At 33.7% G+C, this 19,376-nt stretch overlaps 1 protein-coding gene and 1 long non-coding RNA gene across 5 annotated transcripts in view; one reads left to right on the top strand and one right to left on the bottom strand.

The window, feature by feature from the left end:
• The window catches only part of LOC147841073 (uncharacterized), a 360,944-nt gene that overhangs the window by 76,010 nt on the left and 265,558 nt on the right, over nt 1–19,376 (bottom strand). The window lies entirely within an intron of this gene.
• vcla (vinculin a) overlaps nt 1–19,376 on the top strand; it is a 78,108-nt gene that overhangs the window by 48,778 nt on the left and 9,954 nt on the right. For all 4 annotated transcript variants that reach the window (NM_001442280.1, NM_001442281.1, NM_001442282.1 and 1 more), the window contains 11 exon segments: nt 284–431; nt 2,773–2,926; nt 5,477–5,652; nt 9,288–9,478; nt 11,767–11,966; nt 13,948–14,076; nt 14,580–14,729; nt 16,093–16,201; nt 16,282–16,584; nt 16,669–16,793; nt 17,612–17,797. In NM_001442280.1, coding sequence (NP_001429209.1) covers nt 284–431; nt 2,773–2,926; nt 5,477–5,652; nt 9,288–9,478; nt 11,767–11,966; nt 13,948–14,076; nt 14,580–14,729; nt 16,093–16,201; nt 16,282–16,584; nt 16,669–16,793; nt 17,612–17,797 — 1,871 coding nt within the window.

Below are 19,376 nucleotides of genomic sequence, written 5' to 3'. Positions count from 1 at the left end.
TCAACAAGCACCCCCCACCCCCTCCTTAACTGTGAACAAACATAAACATTTATTTATTTCATTTCATTCACTTTTGCTTTGTCTGTTCATGTTATCAAATGAATTAACTAGAAATTTCAAACAACTTCACCTTCTTGTGAGTGTTACCAAAACTAAAATGTTAATGATATCATCATAGTTAATTATACTTTAAAAACAATAACAATACTAATACAAAAAAATTAAGTAATGTATGTGTTGTTGCCTAATTTCTGTGACACTCCCTCTGGATGTCTTCTCCCAGGAGATCCAGGAGAGCATGCGCTGCGTCAGATCCTGGATGAAGCAGGAAAAGTGGGTGAGCTTTGTGCAGGGAAAGAGAGACGAGAGATCCTGGGAACAGCCAAAACCCTGGGCCAGATGACGGATCAGGTGTCAGATGTGCGCGCCAGGTACCCGAACGCCCTCTTTTGGAGCACCAGCACAACACTCTAACTCAAAAACCAGAGCCTGACACAGTGCTGATTCAGATCATTTCACACAGAGACCAAAAAGTGCCTGCACATGTTCCTGTAGCGTGAGCTGAATTATGCATTAATGCTGTTCATAATCATATTCATCATCCTTTATGCAACACGTTTACCCCTGTGTGATGTGCGTCTCTGGGGCCGTAACTGCTTCTAATTTACTACACAAGAAAGTGTGTCAGGGTTTCCAATGAACACAGTTTAGACGTTGTTTGTTTGCAGTTTAATTCTCCAGGGATTGTTTATCCCTGACTGCCGAGTACAGGAGAAGGAAGGAACAATGTGGTACAGTTTTTGGGCTCTTGTGTCAGGGATGTTGAAAACCAGAGTGAAAGTGAAAGATCAGACGGCGGGCTCTGACTTCATTAGGGAGACTCAGGGAAAGCAGATTAAAAGCTGAAGGGCCGGATAATCAGCCGCTGCCTCGGCTCACTGATCACTCTCACACACTCGCTTTACACTGACCTTTACATGCAGTTCTGATGGCTTTTGTGTTACTTTTATTAAAAGGGTCGTTGGAGGGACCTGTGTTTATTAAGATTTCAAAACTGATTAACCCTTCCGTGTCAGTTTACAAAGGGGTTCACAGAGGACAAAAATACCAAAACACACCATAAAAGTATCATATTTGGATATTTTGTACATTTTACTGACTTATGTTTCTTCATTAGCATCAATCCTGATGATAACTGTCACTGATAACGCAAAGAATTTGCTTACGTAATGCTACCGTAGAACTTTTAAAGTAAAAATGCAAGTCATTTTCCATGTATTATGGGCAAAGCTATTTTTTTAATTATTACACTCTTGGGAAAAGTCAATGATCGAAAACAACATTTATTTTGATACTTTTTTTTGTATGTGTAATATGTAATGAAATGACAAACATAAAAACAAACTACCACTCGTATTCAAATTTCTCAGCGTATACTTGCTGAACAAACACTGATATCTACACCAATACATATCCATAATTATAATTACAGAATTGAAGTTAATTCTTTGGTGTATTATAGATTTAAGAAAAGAATTATGGTAAAATATTATCATTTAAAAATATAAAAGTTAAAAAAAAATGTGTATTTATATATATATATATATATATATATATATATATATATATATATATATATATATATATTTCATTCATTCATTCATTCAAGGCAACCCATCTCTGGGAAACATCCACACACACATTCACACACACACTCATAGAGTACGGACAATTTAGCCTACACAATTTACCTGTACCACATGTCTTTGGACTGTGGGGGAAACCGGAGCACCCGGAGGAAACTTACGCGAAGGCAGGGAGAACATGCAAACTCCACACGGAAACACCAACTGAGCCAAGGTTCGAACCTGCGACCCAGTGACCTTCTTGCTGTGAGACGACAGCACTACCTACTGCGCCACTGCCTCGCCCTTGATGAAGATTTAGATTTTTAAAATTTAGAATTTAAATTTGTATTTCATTTTATTTTATTTTGGGCCTCTTTACAGTGAACTTTACTAAGTTTCATTAGTTAATGTTATTATATTTGAATGAAACAGCATTTATTAATCATAGTTCAGCAATTACTAATGCATTATTACAATCCAAAATTATGTTTGCTAACTTTTACTCTGAGTTAACACATTAACAATGAAGAACTTTTATTTTAATTAACTAACATTAGCAAAAATGAATAAATAGTGTAATAAATGTAGTGTTAATTGTTTGTTCATGCTCAAGAAAACACATTAACATTAAGATCCTAGCATTAACTAAGGACAACCTACTGTAAAGTATTCATTCATTCATTTATTTTCTTTTCGGCTTAGTCCCTTTATTAATCTGGGGTCGCCACAGCGGAATGAACCGCCAACGTATCCAGCATATGTTTTACGCAGCAGATGCCCTTCCAGGTGCAACCCATCACTGGGAAACATCCACACACACTCATTGCATACACTACGGACACTTTAACTTACCCAATTTATCTGTACCGCATGTCTTTGGACTTGTGGGGAAAACCAGAGCACCCGGAGGAAACTCATGCGAATACTGGGAGAACATGCAAACTCCACAAAGAAATTCCAACTGACCCAGCCGAAGCTTGAACCAGCGACCTTCTTGCTTTGAGGCGAATGTGCTACCCACTGCTCCACCATGCTGCACGTCGCCATTATATTATATTATATTATATTATATTATATTATATTATATTATATTATATTATATTATATTATATTATATTATATTATATTAATGTTGTTTTTTCAGAGGTCAGGGTGCCACACCTATGGGTATGCAGAAAGCTCAGCAGGTTGCTCAAGGTTTGGATATTCTGGTGGGAAAAGTGGAGAACGCAGCCCGTAAGCTGGAGGCCCTAACCAATGCCAAACAGGCCATCGCCAAGAGAATCGACAATGCCCAGGTCAGTCTGCACACTGTTAAACATAAGCATGAAGATGTTTTATTATTAAACTGTTATGTTTTATGTGCCTTGTTTAGTGCTTGATTGGTTGTACTTTAGGTACCAAAATGTATATTTAATCCTACCACAAAAATGTAATGTACAGTGCTCAGCATAAATGAGTACACCCTCAAAAATATCTCACTTACACTAATATTTTCTTTTGGATGCTTTACAATATAATATTTGTGCATATACATTGGATTAGTCTGTACTGAAGCAAAAATCAAGAAAAAAAATGTTGTTAAAATGTTTTTAGCAATATTTTGAATGAAATTGATAATGTATTATATTTCTTTTTCTAAAGACGTTCAGTGTCTAAAATATATATTTGTTAAAAAATATATTTATAGTTTTTATAAATATATCCAATTAATATATCTGTTTTGTTCAAATGCACTTAAATATATTACCTATATTCATTAAGAAATAGATATAATATTCATTTTCAAAATGGGGTGCACTCATTTATGCTGAGGACCAAATAATTTTATAATATTTGAATTTAATCAGTTTATTATAGTATGACGTTTCTTGAAGATGTTATAGAGCCATAACTATTACAAATCATAAATAAGTTTGGTCATTTCAATGTCACATAAGATTTTCCACCAAATTGCAGAATTGATAAGTCAAAAAAGGCCATTGAGTTCAACAGTTAGACTTATATAAAGTATTTCTCCGTCCTGAAAGTGTGAAACTTTTTTTTATTATTATTTTGTGCTTTAGTTCCAAATTTAATTAGATTGTTTGCTTTGCATCCCAGAGGACCTGTGGCTACTTAAAACGAGTACCCATAATTACAGACATGTCCTCGTCTAAATAGCTGTTGCATAAATCTGGTCTCGTCTGATTTAGTGAGGATGAGCTGTGACTCATAAGTATTTAACGGGTGGAAAACAAAAAAAACTAAACAATGGAAGAGTCATTGTACTTTGTGCAAAACCACAGATGACTTCAGAAAATGACAGAGTCTATGATTATAACAGACCATTTTTCTTTACACAAAAAAACAGTATGACTATAAATTTTGCCTTAAATTGAAAACAAAGGAAACACATTTTTATTCTGATAATACAAAAACAAAAGAGAGCTTAAAAGTAATAATTTGTGATGACACTGAAAATAGTTCTAAAAGGAAATAAGTTTATAAAATTGTAATGAGACAGACATGACAATGGAGGTTGGGATTCACGTGCAGTGTTTATGTAAAGGAAAATCAAAAAAGGCAGGCAGCAAATAAAAAAACAGAAACACTGGAGAAACAGGGAAACAATAGTCAGCCCTGAAGTTGGTGCTTATAAGAGTGTGTAAATTGGCTGCAGTTGTCTGTGCAATCACAATCAGGTTCATGGGAGTCAGGTGTGCTGTGCAAGGCATTCTGGGAAATGAAGTCCAAGTGAGTGACAGATGTGAAGTGTAGAGTACCCTCTAGTGTGCCTATAGATGGTAACTCTAGCTTGTAACTGTGACAAAATAATAATAAAATGAATAAATTAAATTAAAATACACATGTATATAAAGATGAAAACAGATAAAATACTAAGAATCGTACATTTAGTTCTGTTTATGACAGGAAAAAGAACTACTACTTTTTTTTTTCTCTCTTTGCTATTTGGGCTTAATGGAACCTAATTAGAATAAAAACCTAAGTTTTATCTTTTGATGTGATGCACAGTTGAAGTCAGTAATTCTGACAATAATTCTGACTTCAACTGCACTTTTAGAAAAAAATTATATCCATATATGTGAACTCGTGGTCCGAATTTACATGAAACACTTTTTCCTCAATGTTTTGTAATGCATATTTAATATAGAAAAAGTTTTGAACATGTTTTGACTATCACAGAGTAAAAACAACATTTTTTTCTCTCATTTTGAACGGTTGAAAATAGTGTTTGGGACATTTCATTTGCTGCACAACAGCTGCAGGATGACACTGTATGTATGTAACAAAATATAAAACATTAAAAATATTTTAAAAAGCCACTTAAAAGCTAAAATGAGCTGTCCACGTATGTGGCCACTAAGACCTAGGAGGATAAGAGACTGATTCTTTATGGAGAATATTAATATGACTATTATTTTCCCTCAGATTGAAAACACAAAGTTACCTTAAAAGAGATAATATAAAAAAAAAAAAAAACAGAAAATACTCTGTAAAAAAGGCTGGGCTTCACACAATCCATTTGCTTTGTCACAACATTAAGTTAACTTATTAGTTTTTTACAAATTTAAGTGGATTGAACTTAAAACAATGAAGTTGTCCCGAAAACACTCAAGAATTGTGCTGTTTCAGCTCATTTTAAATAAGTAGTTTGAACAAACAGCAAACGTAATTCTTTTAGTGTACTACTGTAGGTTTTAGTTCTAAAAAATAAAGGTAATTATAATCTAAAACTCTCAAGTTAAAATAAATAAATCATTTACTTAAATAAATAAACAGCATAATAAATAAAACAAATTCATATAATTAAATAAAACTAAAACTAAATGTATATTTGTGTGCAGAGCTGGCTGGCTGATCCTAACGGCGGTCCAGAGGGTGAAGAAAACATCCGCGCTCTTCTGGCGGAAGCCAAACGCATCGCTGACTTGTGTGAAGACCCTAAAGAACGAGATGACATTCTTCGTTCCATCGGCGAGATCGCAGGCCTCACCGCCAGGCTGGTCGAGCTCCGTAGAATGTAATTACAGACCTACAGTACATATGGTTAGAGTCCTGTCATTTACAGGAACGTTTAATCTGTGTGTTTTTTCCACTTACAAAGGACAGACGGTTTCCAGCTTGATAACAGTCATAAAGTATTTAGATAACATTGTGTTTTTGATCAACACATTATGGAAAATATAGACTTGATAAACCATTGTTTGGTCAGATTATGTGACAATGTTCTTCTGAACTGGTATGACAGTTTCCATAATAGGTCTTTAATATTTAAAATCTGTTATTGTTGTTGCTTTTATTGGTGTTTGTCAGGAAACTATAATAGAGGGAATGTAATATTGTATAATAACAGGAAATAATAATAGTATTTTATAATTATTTTAGTACAGACAGTTTAGAAGAAGATGATATTAATAAGGAATTAATATTTTATTTAGAAAAACTGTAGTGTTTATAGAAAAGTATTAACTCTTGTGTGCTCTTGGGGATGTTTTTATCCACTTTAGGCTGATTTTGAAGCTTAATTTGGCCACAACTTTCTCTGTGTTTCAGCAAATGGAATGCTTTTTGCCATCAACTTATTATAAAACATTTAAAAACTCAACAATACACTTTGGGCAAATTTACTACCTTTCCATTATGTTCGTGGCTGGGTTTGCCCAATTGACTTCCATTGTAAATACGTTTTTTGATTGCTATTTTTTTTACCAATAATTTAGAATGCATGATTATATGGGGTTGTGGCTTTGCAATCAAAAAATGTCATTATATTGGAAGTCAGTGGGGCAAAAGCAGCCACAAACATAACAAAAGGGTAGTCGGGCGGAGTGAAAGCAGAGGCAGAGTTTGCAAGATGGTGTGCCACTGTCATTACACTGGTTTTCCCATCACGCAGAAGTACATGCGCCAATAAATAAATAAATAAGGGAAAGAAAAAACAAAGCTACCAGTCAGTTTAAGATATTCTATAAAACACTTTATAGTCTAGAGTATTTTGCTTAATATCACCCGTATGTTTCCCTTTTTAATTTAAGGCTGTTGCATTAAATAATAATTAAGTAATTTTAATTTAATGAGTGATATTTCTTTGCTGCTTCCTCCTTGATGTTTCAATAATGCATATTAATCTTTACACTATAATTAAGACACAGCAGCCAGTAACTAGTTGTCAAGAGTTTTTGTCAATCTTAAATGGTGTGTTTGTGCATGAAACATGCGCATTTAGATACATTTTTGTGTGTGAGAGAGACGGGGTGAAAGAGCGCTCGCTTCACAGCTCTGTCGATGCCGCGAGTGGCTGGTTTTCTTTCTTTCTTTATTTTGAAGATAATAGAAAATATGAGCACAACAGAAACACATGAAACTTTATAAATTATGTGTCCACTTTAGATATAGATAAAATAAACTATAGTCTACTGAAATCAGTTAAAGAATTACAAATATTGGACATAATAAAAACTAAATAAATAAATAATAAAATATAAAAAACAAAAGGATAACAATTTAGGTTTATACAATACAAATAAATCAAACCGTTTTATGCCATTTTAAAGTTTTATTTTACAAATCTGAAAAAAAAAGATTTTATATATTTTCTAAAAACAATAAACAACATAGGGGCTTTTAATTTTATATTATTTATAAAGTATTTGGAAATTATGATATTAATCAAATCGTGCAAACAGAGCATTTTTGGGGGAGCAAAACCCACAGAACTACCTTTAAATTCCTTTCTGTCATCCAGACCTGCTCTGCTTTATAAACCGTTTGGAATAAACAGCATGTAAAAAATCTATGATATTTAATACTTTAAATCGTAATTATGCTTTGGAGAGAATCAGTCTAGATCAGGGGTTCCCAAACTTTTCAGCCCGCGACCCCCAAAATAACAATGCCAGTGACTCGCGACCCCCAATATCTTCTGAGGTGGTTATAAATACAAAAACCTTGCATGCAATGACGCAGACACACCAATTAAATTTGTGTCAGTGCTTAAAATGTGCCAGAAAGTATAACCTGATGTTATAAAATCAAAATGCATCTGACGCTATTGCTGCCTTTAATATATTGTAATTACCCCAGGGGTCGCAATCCAATAGAACTAGTAACTATAAGCTACTATAGTAACTATATAGTATATAGTAACTATAAACGACTATTTTTATTTTCAGTATAGTTATGGATAAAATATTTTAATTCTTATGGTTTAAATAAAATAAATAGATTTTTGGAAATCACCAGGCGACCCCCCTTCATTGCCCCGCGACCCCTCGAGGGGTCCCGACCCCCACTTTGAGAACCACTGGTCTAGATCAGTGTTTCTCAAACTTTTTTCACCAAGTACCACCTCAGAAAAAATTGTTTCTCCAAGTACCACCATAGTGAAATACATAGTAGGCCTAATTAAGCGGCTACAGCTCTCCACTGTTCACAAACATGGCAGATTAATTCTTATTATTATAAATATTTATTATTGTCAGCCACTTTAAACATAATAAATAGTTTGAACAATAACACACTTACAGGTTGGAAAAAAGATAAATAAAACGTCAGCGTTTAAATTAAAATGTGATTTTAAAAGTTAATTAAAAATGGCACTGTTCTTTAAAAAGTAAAAGAAAACTGCTGTAATTAAATGTAAATTATTATCAAAAAGTAGCCTATTTATCAAAACCTGCAAATGTTTCTTGGACCTCAAAAATATAGGTTTTATATATATAGGTTATAGGTTATATATAGGTTATACCGTATGTCATAATATTCATATATAACTCTGTTTGATAAATTTTGAAATATATGTTGCATGTATATATGACTTATTTGTATATCTTTAAAATCTAAACATTAACTTGTATTTTAAATATATGAATTGGATTTACATATTTAAATTAAAAATTAGATCTGCTTACTGCTCATTAGAGTAGGCTGTGTGTGTCAGAGAAGCAAGTGATTAAACTATACCTGTCAACATTGGGATATAAAAATACGAGATACGCCCCCAACAACCGTTACAGATATGGGGAGGAAAATAACCTCAAATGATAGAATACATAACAAACATTAGACAAATGAAAATAAAATAAAAAGTTTAGCCTATTAAAATTTCCTGCAATTTCCTGATCACATCGTTGTTATTATATGCGTCAAAGGGTTAAAAGTGTGCTCATGTTTTTAATTGAATTATTCAGCGATTCCTCCGCATACCACTAGAAGGAAGCCTGCGTACCACTTGTGATACATGTACCACAGTTCGAGAACCACTGGTCTAGATATTCCGTTCTGAAATAGGCTACTTTTATCATATATATGATAGGCTACATTTCTTTTCTTAAAACTGATGCGGATTTTGGAATATAACATATATATATATATATATATATATATATATATATATATATATATATATATATATATATATATATATACATACACATACATACTGTACATAAATACACACACACACACACACATATATATATATATATATATATATATATATATATATATTTTTTTTTTTTTTTTTTTTTTGTAATTTGTCACATTTTAAGATACCCAGTAACCATGTAAATATAAATATTTATGTGGTTTAAAAATATACAACAAAAATAACATTTTGTCATGTATTTTCATGTTCTGGTCATTCTTGTCTCACAGAGGTAAAGGCGATACTCCAGAGGCGAGAGCTCTTGCCAAACAGATTGGCACAGCTTTGCAGAACTTACAGGCAAAAACGAACCGTGCTGTGGCCAACATGAGGCCTGCCAAAGCTGCTGTTACCCTGGAGGGCAAAATGGAGCAGGCCTTGCGCTGGATCAACAACCCTGGAGTAGATGATCATGGAGTAGGTGGGTGGCATAATACAATAAAACATGCCTTGTTAATTCAGCTTGGCAACTATAAGAATTTAATCAAAACCATTGTGTGGCTATGATATCTGTCTAGCGTAACGTGTGTTCATTGGAGTTAAATACTCTTATGGTCATCTGAGGCCATTACTTTTTCCCCATAGGATACCACAGGCGTATTAAATGACTTATTCATTTGTATGGCACTAGCCATTTGACTCTGGACCTTTATGTGATGTGACAGATGGCCCTTTCCTCAGTCCCTGTTGTATTTATGTTCATACTTACAATCTTTCGACCCACAAATAGCTGCACCGTGTCCTATTCACAGCAGATCATGTTACTTCCAGGTTAACTTAGTCTTGGAGTAACTCTAGACCAGAGCTCTGGGTTTAGTACCAGGGCTGCGTCCCAATACACACACTTACAATCTGTAGTAGATGTTTGTACCTTGGATACAAAAACTAACAAAAAAACTAACAAAAAACTTTACAGTGTATGGCAAGGTTGGTATTGGGACACTCTACCACGTCATGAAATTGCATTTTGATACCACAAACACACTGTTGATTTGTTATTTAAAAACTGCAATGGCATATTACGCTGAAATGGGATATTTATTAAATGTATTTACTAACATGAATAAACAATGAACAGCATTTATTCATCTCTGTTAATGTTAGTTAATGAAAATCAAGTTGTACATTGTTAGTTATTGATAACTCACAGTGCATTATTTAATATTATGCAAACACAGCATTGGATTTCAATAATGCATTAGTAAATGTTGAAATGTAATTTGTAAATGCTGTACATTTTTCATTGTTTGTTCATGTTAGTTAATGCATTTAACTACATGTCTTGTATTGTAAAGTGTCATAAATGCATACTCGGTTTGAAGTCCAGCAGAAGAAACACACAATTCAGGCATCTGTGGTTTATATTTTTAATATACTGTCATTTTAAACCTTCTGTTTAGATTATTATGGATTTTGCAATGACTTTGGGTAATACGTTTTACGAAATGCCGACAGCACTGGTACGTAAAAGCACTTCTCAATAATTTTTCTGTATTTTTTTACGACTAGAGAGCTAAAGGATTTATTTGTAACAAATATCAGGGGTGTACATAACTGCTTCACTGCAAAAATGCTTTTCTTACCTAGGTTTTGTCTTGTTTCTAGTCTAAATCACTAAAATAAATTCTTAAATCAAGAAACATTTTAAGACAAGTAAAAATATTGTCCTATTTTAATAAATAATGTTTCAGAATTAAGTGAGTATTTCCTTAAAACAAGCTTTTATATTTTCGATTTAAAGTAAGATTATTTTGCTTACTCCATTGGCAGATTATTTTGCTTGTTTTATGGAAAAACTCACTCAATTTTGGCATGTTATTTCTGAAATCAAGACAATGAATTTTGCTTGTCTAGAAAATGCTTCTTGATTTTAGAATATTTAGATATTAGGACTAGAAACAGGACAAAAAATCTAATTGAGAAAATATTTTGACAGTATACACAGGCCATAATAATTAAAAAAATGCTGACCAAATTAAGTAGACATGTTTGTTGCAGAGTATACTTTGGTCCTCATTTAGTGACAGTGAGTTTATTAGAAACGTTTTTATTTTTTTAAACTAGCAAGTTTAGGTGGAGATAGCAATTTAGTGATAAAACGACAAGTCGATCTAAATTATAAGTCATTCATTTAAAACAATTGTGTATAATAATCTGATTTTAAGTCTAATGGCTGAATTCATGAATTATGGGACATTATTAAAAACGTTTAACTTTGTTTTGGCAAAAATCAGTGCTATTTTAAATATTGTGTTTTGGGCCAAAATAGCATTAGCGATTAAAAAATAAATAAATTAAATAAATATATAAAGGGCTGAAAATGCAAACTAAAATTATTACATAATTATTTAAAATGTATAGACCTCTAAATTACAGCAATAGTGATTTTTTTAATGAATGTTTTTGTGGAATAATGAAGTTTTAAAAAAGTGGAAACCTGTTTGATCATCAGTCCTCCATTGACTCACTGTATAGTTTGACTTACAAACCAAATATTGTTTTGACACTTTCAACATTTCTTATACCGTCACAGTTTATTCACTATAGTTTATAAAATGCTAATACTATATGACTAGAACAGATTTTTTCAGAACAAATGAATCGGTATATTGTCTGGTAACTTTCTGACATATTTACACAATATTAAAACAATTGTCGTACAATATGTGTCTTAACTTTACTGGGATCCTGTTCTGTATTTGTCTATAGGCCAGGCTGCTATACGAGGGCTGATAGCAGAGGGTCGACGGCTCGCGAGCTCTCTGCCAGGGCCGTACAGACAGGAGCTGCTGGCCAAATGTGAGCAGGTGGAGCAGCTGATGATGCAGCTGGCGGATCTGGCAGCGCGGGGAGAAGGAGAGAGTCCTCAGGCCCGCGCAGTGGCTGCTCATCTTCTGGAGGCAATTAAAGTAAGGCATCGTGTCCCCCTTTTCTATTAAAAGGTCCCGGTGTCTTTCTCACAGCAGGTGTGGGTGAAGCATAATCAGATGTTTAGGTCTTCTCAAATGGCAAGTGCAGAGGTCAGATCCGCTGTGGTGTAGTTGGTAGACAAAAGTACCACGGCTTTCAGCTCAATATAATACATAAGTAAATGTCACCCTCTGCTGGAAAATATGTGTAGAACACTACACTGTAAAAAAATCTGTTCTTAAATTTTAGGCTGGTTCAAATTAACTTTACAGATCATTTCATCAACCAACATCAATTAAACTGACTAAAAATATCAAGCTGAAATTGGTATAAATAAAGTTATAAGTTGAAACCTTATTAACTTATTAAAATATGTTAAAGTAACATAAAAACATATGTTGTCATGACTTTTACGAATATTGTTAAGAATTTGGAATATTGTTAAAAATCTAAATATATGAATACATTTTAAATCTAGACCTGCGATGTAAAGCCGAATATTCAGCATCATTACTCCAGTATTATCACATGATCTTTTAATAAATCATTAAAATATTCTAATTCAATGCTATATATTGGTAGCTATTAATGGTTTGTATTATTATTTATTAACACTTAAATTTCTTTGTTGAAACATTGCATTGTCATCCATGACGAATAGGGAAAAAACATTTATTGTTCAATCATCTCTACAGGCCGTTTCAGATGCCAACTACTGTATATGCAAACTCCATTTAGGTTTGAGCAAGGTGGACCTCCATGTCCTTATCACTACTTGCTATAATAGCAAAAAATAAATAAATGCATTGCTGCAAATCAATTTTCTTGATTCTGTTACCTGCTCTTAAAAAGATTTAGGCCAAACCTAATTCTTTCATTTGTCAATCTCTGCGGCATACAAATCATCATAGGGCTATTCAAATAAAATGATTGTGTGGGCAGTTAAATTAAAATGTGATATTCCATGTGATAAATTAGCATGTTTTTATTCCAGTTTGTATTCTGTTGTCAATAATATAATTTATTATAATTTATTCTGTTGGTAATAATACTAATAAAGCATTTATTGGTAATAGGAAACTTTTAAATCTCTATAGATGTCTTTATTATTACTTTTCATCAAATCAGGACATCCTTGCTAAAAGCATTTAATAAAATATGTTCTAAATCTGACAGAAAAGTTCATTCATTCATTCATTCATTTTCCTTTGGCGTAGTCCCTGATTTATTATGGGTCGCCACGGCGGAATGAACCGCTAGTAATATACATGTACAGTTGAAGTCAGAATTATTAGCCCCCCTTATTTATTAGCCCCCGTTTATTTTTTCTCCAATTTCTGTGTAGCAGAGAGCAGATTAGATTTTTCAGCACATTTCTAAACATAATAGTTTTAATAACTCATTTTAATCACTGATTTATTTTATCTTTGCCATGATGACAGTAAATAATCTTTTACTAGATATTTTTCAAGACACTTCTATCTATTTCTTAAAGTGACATTTAAAGGCTTAACTAGGTTAATTAGGCAGGTTAGGGTAATTAGGCAAGTTATTGTATAACGATGGTTTGTTCTGTAGACAGTCGAGAAAAAGTATAGCTTAAAGGGGCTAATAATTTTGTCTCTAAAATGGTGTTGAAAAAATTAACAACTGCTTTTATTGTAGCCGAAATGAAACAAATAAGACTTTCTCCAGAAGAAAAAATATTTTCTGACACACTGTGAAAAATCCCTTGCTCTGTTAAACATAGTTTGTTAAATATTTTAAAAAGAAGAAAAAAAATCAAAGGGGGCTAATAATTCTGACTTCAACTGTATATTAATTAAAAAAATCTCTTTCATTGTCATTTTGATTACATTAATTAATTTGATGAGAATTAAGAGATTTTTTATTATCAATCCAATTTTTTTTACAGGTTTTCTGCATGCCTTTTATTTTGAACTGTACATTTAAATAACCCATTTCATATTTTACTTGAAGGATCTGAAGGCAAAGATGCAGGAAGCAATGACCCAGGAAGTGTCTGATGTTTTCAGCGATACAACAACACCAATTAAACTCCTGGCTGTGGCAGCAACAGCACCTCTCGAGGCCCCGAACAGAGAGGAGGTCTGTTAAACATACACACTTTAACATGCCTTCCAGTGTCAATCAAACATACTGAAAAACACAAAATCTTAACTTAAAATGAAGAGTTTTAAAAAGAAATTACTAAAAAATGTTGTTTAAAACAGACAATTCACTCAGAATTTAACATTTACTGACCAATTACTCACCCCTAAATTCTTCCAAAACATTATTAGTTTCTGTGAACAAAAAAAGAAGATATTTCAAAGTATGTTGGAAACCAGTAGCCATTGACTTCCATATTAGGAAAATATAGTATATATGTAAATGACTGCTTTCCTATATTTTTCAAAACAGCTTTTTTCTTTTCTGTTTAACAAAATAAAGAATCTAAAGTAGGCTTGAAAAAAGTGGAGAGTGAGTAAATTAGTAAAATGCTCATTTTTGAACTATCTCTTTAAATATAATAAAGACACTTTATTTTTCTGTCTTCCTGGGATATTTAAACGCAAGATTATCGTTAAGTGTTTCTTTCTTTTCTCTAGGTGTTTGAAGAAAGGGCTTCTAACTTTGAGAATCATGCTAGCAGGCTGGGTGCTACTGCGGAGAAGGCGGCTGCGGTAGGAACAGCCAATAAAAGCACAGTTGAAGGCATCCAAGCGGCTGTGAAATCAGCTAGAGATCTAACACCTCAGGTATGCAGCTTATATGCATACTGTATCTGTATGTGCAGACTCACAGATCAGTGTTAATGCCAGAGCTACTTTAAAGGACATATATTGTTACATTACTGTAGCCTCAAGATCAAATCTCATGGTAGTAACCACCAAATATAAGATGATCCCATTTGGCAAGACCTTGTTCTTAAAATATGACAGTGAGAAAAGTGTTAGTATTTAAAAGTATTAGATGTTTCCTCATAAATAGATTTGATATTTGGGAAGGCAAGACAAATAACCGTCTTGGAATAATATGGTTCTATTTGCATTCTGAATAATTTTGAGATATTTAAAATACATACAAGCCAGAAAAATGTACATTTAAATTATTTTAATATTTAGCAATATTTTTAGTGTGTTTAATAAATACATGACGACACTAATAAATGTACTTGTTTCTAAATATTGAATCTTAGTTGTTGACAATGTATGATTTTTCCTCTTAATATTAATTGTCCCACGATTTTCTAAAGTTTTTTTTAAGAATCTATTTTAAATATCCTGTATTTATTTATTATTCTTTATTTATTTATTTTATATATTGTATACTATAAATGAGTTCTTACTGTGCCTCCTCTAAAATTTTTTCCAGCTGTTGTGTCAGGCCTTTGACACAGATCTTTCAACTTCCTATGGTGTTATTTAAATGACAAATGTTGTAAGCGCAGTATTAATTATTCATGTAATACAAGCATGCAAATCTCTTTGCTTGCGTGTCAGTTTCCTCTGTTCGTGCACAAAACGTCTTGCACGCCCTCAAATATACGCTGCTTAAGCGCTGATTTTCTTGTGGGCTCTCAAATAAACTCTGCTGAAGTGCTGTCTACTGCGTTTATGTAACCAGTATGTCTCCAATATTTATTAGATTCACTAGGAATACTTATGAATGTCTCCAATAGACGTACTGAACGGTCCTGAAGTAAAGTGAAACGGCCATAGACTCCTTTATCTATAAATAAAGTATAATTATAGGAACTGTGTTCATTATAACTGAAAGCTACATTGTGTTTGCTGGCCTCACATATTGCACAGCCCTGTCAGTCAGTCAGCAAGTAACCTTAAGGTTAAACAAATAACAAACAGCACTACTACGATTACAGATAAGTTCACTCTGTTTAAACTCACTTACATTTCCATACGTTTTAGTGCAATTATAACCCGCTAAAAAAAATGAAGGTCTTGATTGAGAAGCTGTAATTTAGCCGTGGCGGGAATGAATTTTGGTGTGGCGCCCCACCACGGAAGCATGAAAATAGCGGAAACCATGACTTATATGCTGATTGTGATCAAATAAATTAATCTGACATGTATATCTTTGTTTTGCTTTTCTAATGAGCAGGTCACTTCCGCTGCACGTATTTTGCTGAAGAACCCTGGCAACCAGGCCGCCTACGAGCACTTTGATACCATGAAGAACCAGTGGATTGACAACATTGAAAAAATGACCAGTAAGCAAAAGCTTATTTCAGCAGAATGCAGCCTAAAATGACGAAGCAACATACAACATTTATCCAAATCTTCATTTCAGGTCTTGTGGATGAAGCCATTGACACTAAATCCCTCTTGGATGCTTCAGAGGAAGCTATTAAGAAAGACATTGATAAATGCCGTGTGGCAATGGCTAACGTTCAGCCCCAGATGTTGGTTGCAGGGGCTACAAGCATTGCCCGGCGGGCAAACAGAGTACTTCTGGTGGCCAAGAGGGAAGTGGAGAATTCAGAGGACCCTAAATTCAGAGAACTGGTTAAAGCAGCTTCAGATGAACTCGGTAGAACCATCTCACCCATGGTTATGGCTGCTAAAGGAGTGGCAGGAAACATCCAGGATCCAGGTCTTTGTTGTAACTGTTCTTCTAATATATTTAGAAAAACACTTCTGTGATTACTGAAAGAATATTTTTAAATCTACTGAACAGGTTTGCAAAAGGGCTTCCTGGACTCTGGCTACAGGATCTTGGCTGCTGTTGGGAAAGTCAGAGAAGCCTTTCAGCCTCAGGAGCTGGACTTTCCTCCGCCACCTCCAGACCTGGATCAGCTGCATGTAAGAGCATGTCATTAACGCTTTCACGCTTACGATCACACCAGTGTGATCAGTCTAGGCTGGTCCCTGTTGCGTACAATCTCGCTGGTGCTATTAGAACATTCAGTGTCGTATGTGTTCAAGAGCAGCCCTTGTTTTAAATTACAATGTATCAGTGTTTCCAAACAAATAATGTTCATTTTAGGTTTCAGACATCTAAATGCACACCCATCACCGATCATAGATCAAATAATATGATCATAATTAAGCTTTATAAATGACAAAAAACAGGTACACATATTTAAGAACTGACCAATCAGATAGTTTACAACATAATAGTGGATGCTTGTCAATATTCACAGAAAAAAGTTGATATCTTTATAAATCATTGGGTCTGCAGTGTCAAATGATAAATTTGATTTGTCGCCCTAGAAATTGTAAAGCGAGTCTTTCTAAATTATGGTAATATAAAAAAAGTAAGTGGGCTTGAAAAGCCAAAGTCTTTTCTTCATAAAAAATAAAACTAAGAAAAACAAAAAACACCCCCTGAACACAAACATTTTTTCTTTGTATAATCAGCACTTTTTCTGTGTATTGCCTCCTCGAATGTAAGTTGCTTTGGATAAAAGTGTCTTTTAAATGAATAAATGTAATTCACATTGTGTTGATACTATTGCTAGAATGGTTGCGCAATCTCTTATCAATATAAAACGTTTGCACCTTAATAGTGTTTAGTATCTTTTTCATGCTTTAACAACAACCTTATGCACCTTCAGGTCTTGAAGGGAGAACACTGTCATAATTTCCTGACCCGTGTGTCGTTTATATGGCTCTTTTAGGTCAATGATGACCAGGCTCCACCCAAACCACCTCTTCCTGAGGGAGAGGTTCCTCCGCCGAGACCTCCACCTCCAGAAGAGAAAGATGAGGAGTTCCCTGAGCAGAAGGCAGGAGAGATGGTGAGCGAGCCCATGATGGTGGCTGCCAGGTCACTGCACGACGAGGCCCGGAAGTGGTCCAGCAAGGTGAGCAGATCTACAGTATTTTAGGGAGATCATCTTTTTTTGGAGATCTTAAGATGTGCACTTCTGTTGTGGGTCTGTACTTTTTTTAAAATAAAATATTGCTTTTATTTAGGAATAATGCATTTAATTTGATCAAAAGTGACTGGTAAAGATATTTATATGTTATAAAATATTTTATTCATATAATTTGAGAATCATGAAAAAAAAAAATTAAGCAGTAGTTTTGAACCCTGACCATGCATAATAATAAAAGTTTCTTGAGCACCGTATTGGCATTTTGAAATAATGTCACATAAAGACTGAAGTAATGATGCTAAACATTCCTCTTTACTGTCACTTGAACAAACTGTATTTTAAAGTGTATCATAAAATACAGAAATTCTCAAATATTTACTGTATTTTTGATCAAATAAATGCAGCTCTCATTATGTTTTTACAGGTGAGGTAAATGAAATAGAATTCTAAAAACAAAGTTTATATATGGATAAAGTTGTTGAATGTTTGAGATGCGCTTTGTGTACTCGTCTGCTTTTTACGACTGTGAATTGTTGCCTCAGTGTTTTTGTTGTCTTTAACCTGAAATGTGGAAATCTCTGTGCTGATTCCAGTTTCAGGGGGTCGAAAAAAGAACGGAAACTGTCATCTATGAAAGATGTGTTTGCATGGTTGATTTCTAACTTTTTTTAACAAATAGTTTTTTTTTTTACCACTATAATGGAGAGATACATGCTTTTTCTTCACAGCCGAAAAATATCAAAATAAGACAGACAGGACTACATGAGTTAACTTTAACTAATGGGAAATGTCTTCCTCAGCGGATGCAATATCAAGCGGAAGTAGCATCAAGCTGAAACAAACTCATTGTAAAGAGTCTTTTAGGTGCTAGAAGGTGATGTAAAGAATAATAACTGAATCAGGTGACTGTAAAGTGAGCGGACTGGGTGTGTTCAACTTGTCATTGTCCTGTTTTGGTTGTTTGTGTGCTATTACCTCTACTTCCATATTCCTTTCGTGGCTTTGTCTTGGTCCTTGTGAACATGTGTTATCTTGCATGTTAAGATGGCTCTTAACTGTGTATATCTGCAAGCAGCCCCGCGTTAATCGCTTGAAAATATTATAAATACAAATTAAGAATATTGAAATGAAAGAAGTGGTCAGATATTGCAGCTAGGTAGATCATGCTCACAGTACAGTAGTCAACATTTGAACGATCAAAACTTTTAATCAATGTTGTCCTAAAACTATTTAACAACACCTGATCTTGTATTTGAACTTTTTTGATCCACTTTATATGTTGACTACTGTATGTATGTATGTATGTCTGTGTGTGTGTTTGTGTTTGTGTGTGTGTGTGTGTGTGTGTGTGTGTGTGTGTGTGTGTGTGTGTGTGTGTGTCAGTGTGTGTCTGTGTGTGTATGTATATATATATGACAAAGCAGTTATTCATGAGGCTTTAGTTGCACTTAATGTTATTTTCAAAACAGCAATGCAATTTTCTTTATTTTTTAGTGAGTAGAAATATTAAAAGACCAGCATTTATTGGAAATAGATATCTTTTGTAACAGTCTGGATGGTTTTA

Source organism: Danio rerio, chromosome 13 (assembly GCF_052040795.2).
Source record: "Danio rerio strain M-AB ecotype USA chromosome 13, GRCz13ab, whole genome shotgun sequence".
NCBI lineage: Eukaryota > Metazoa > Chordata > Actinopteri > Cypriniformes > Danionidae > Danio > Danio rerio.
Note: the sequence above shows the minus strand (reverse complement) of the source record. Positions and strands in the feature narration are given on the sequence as shown.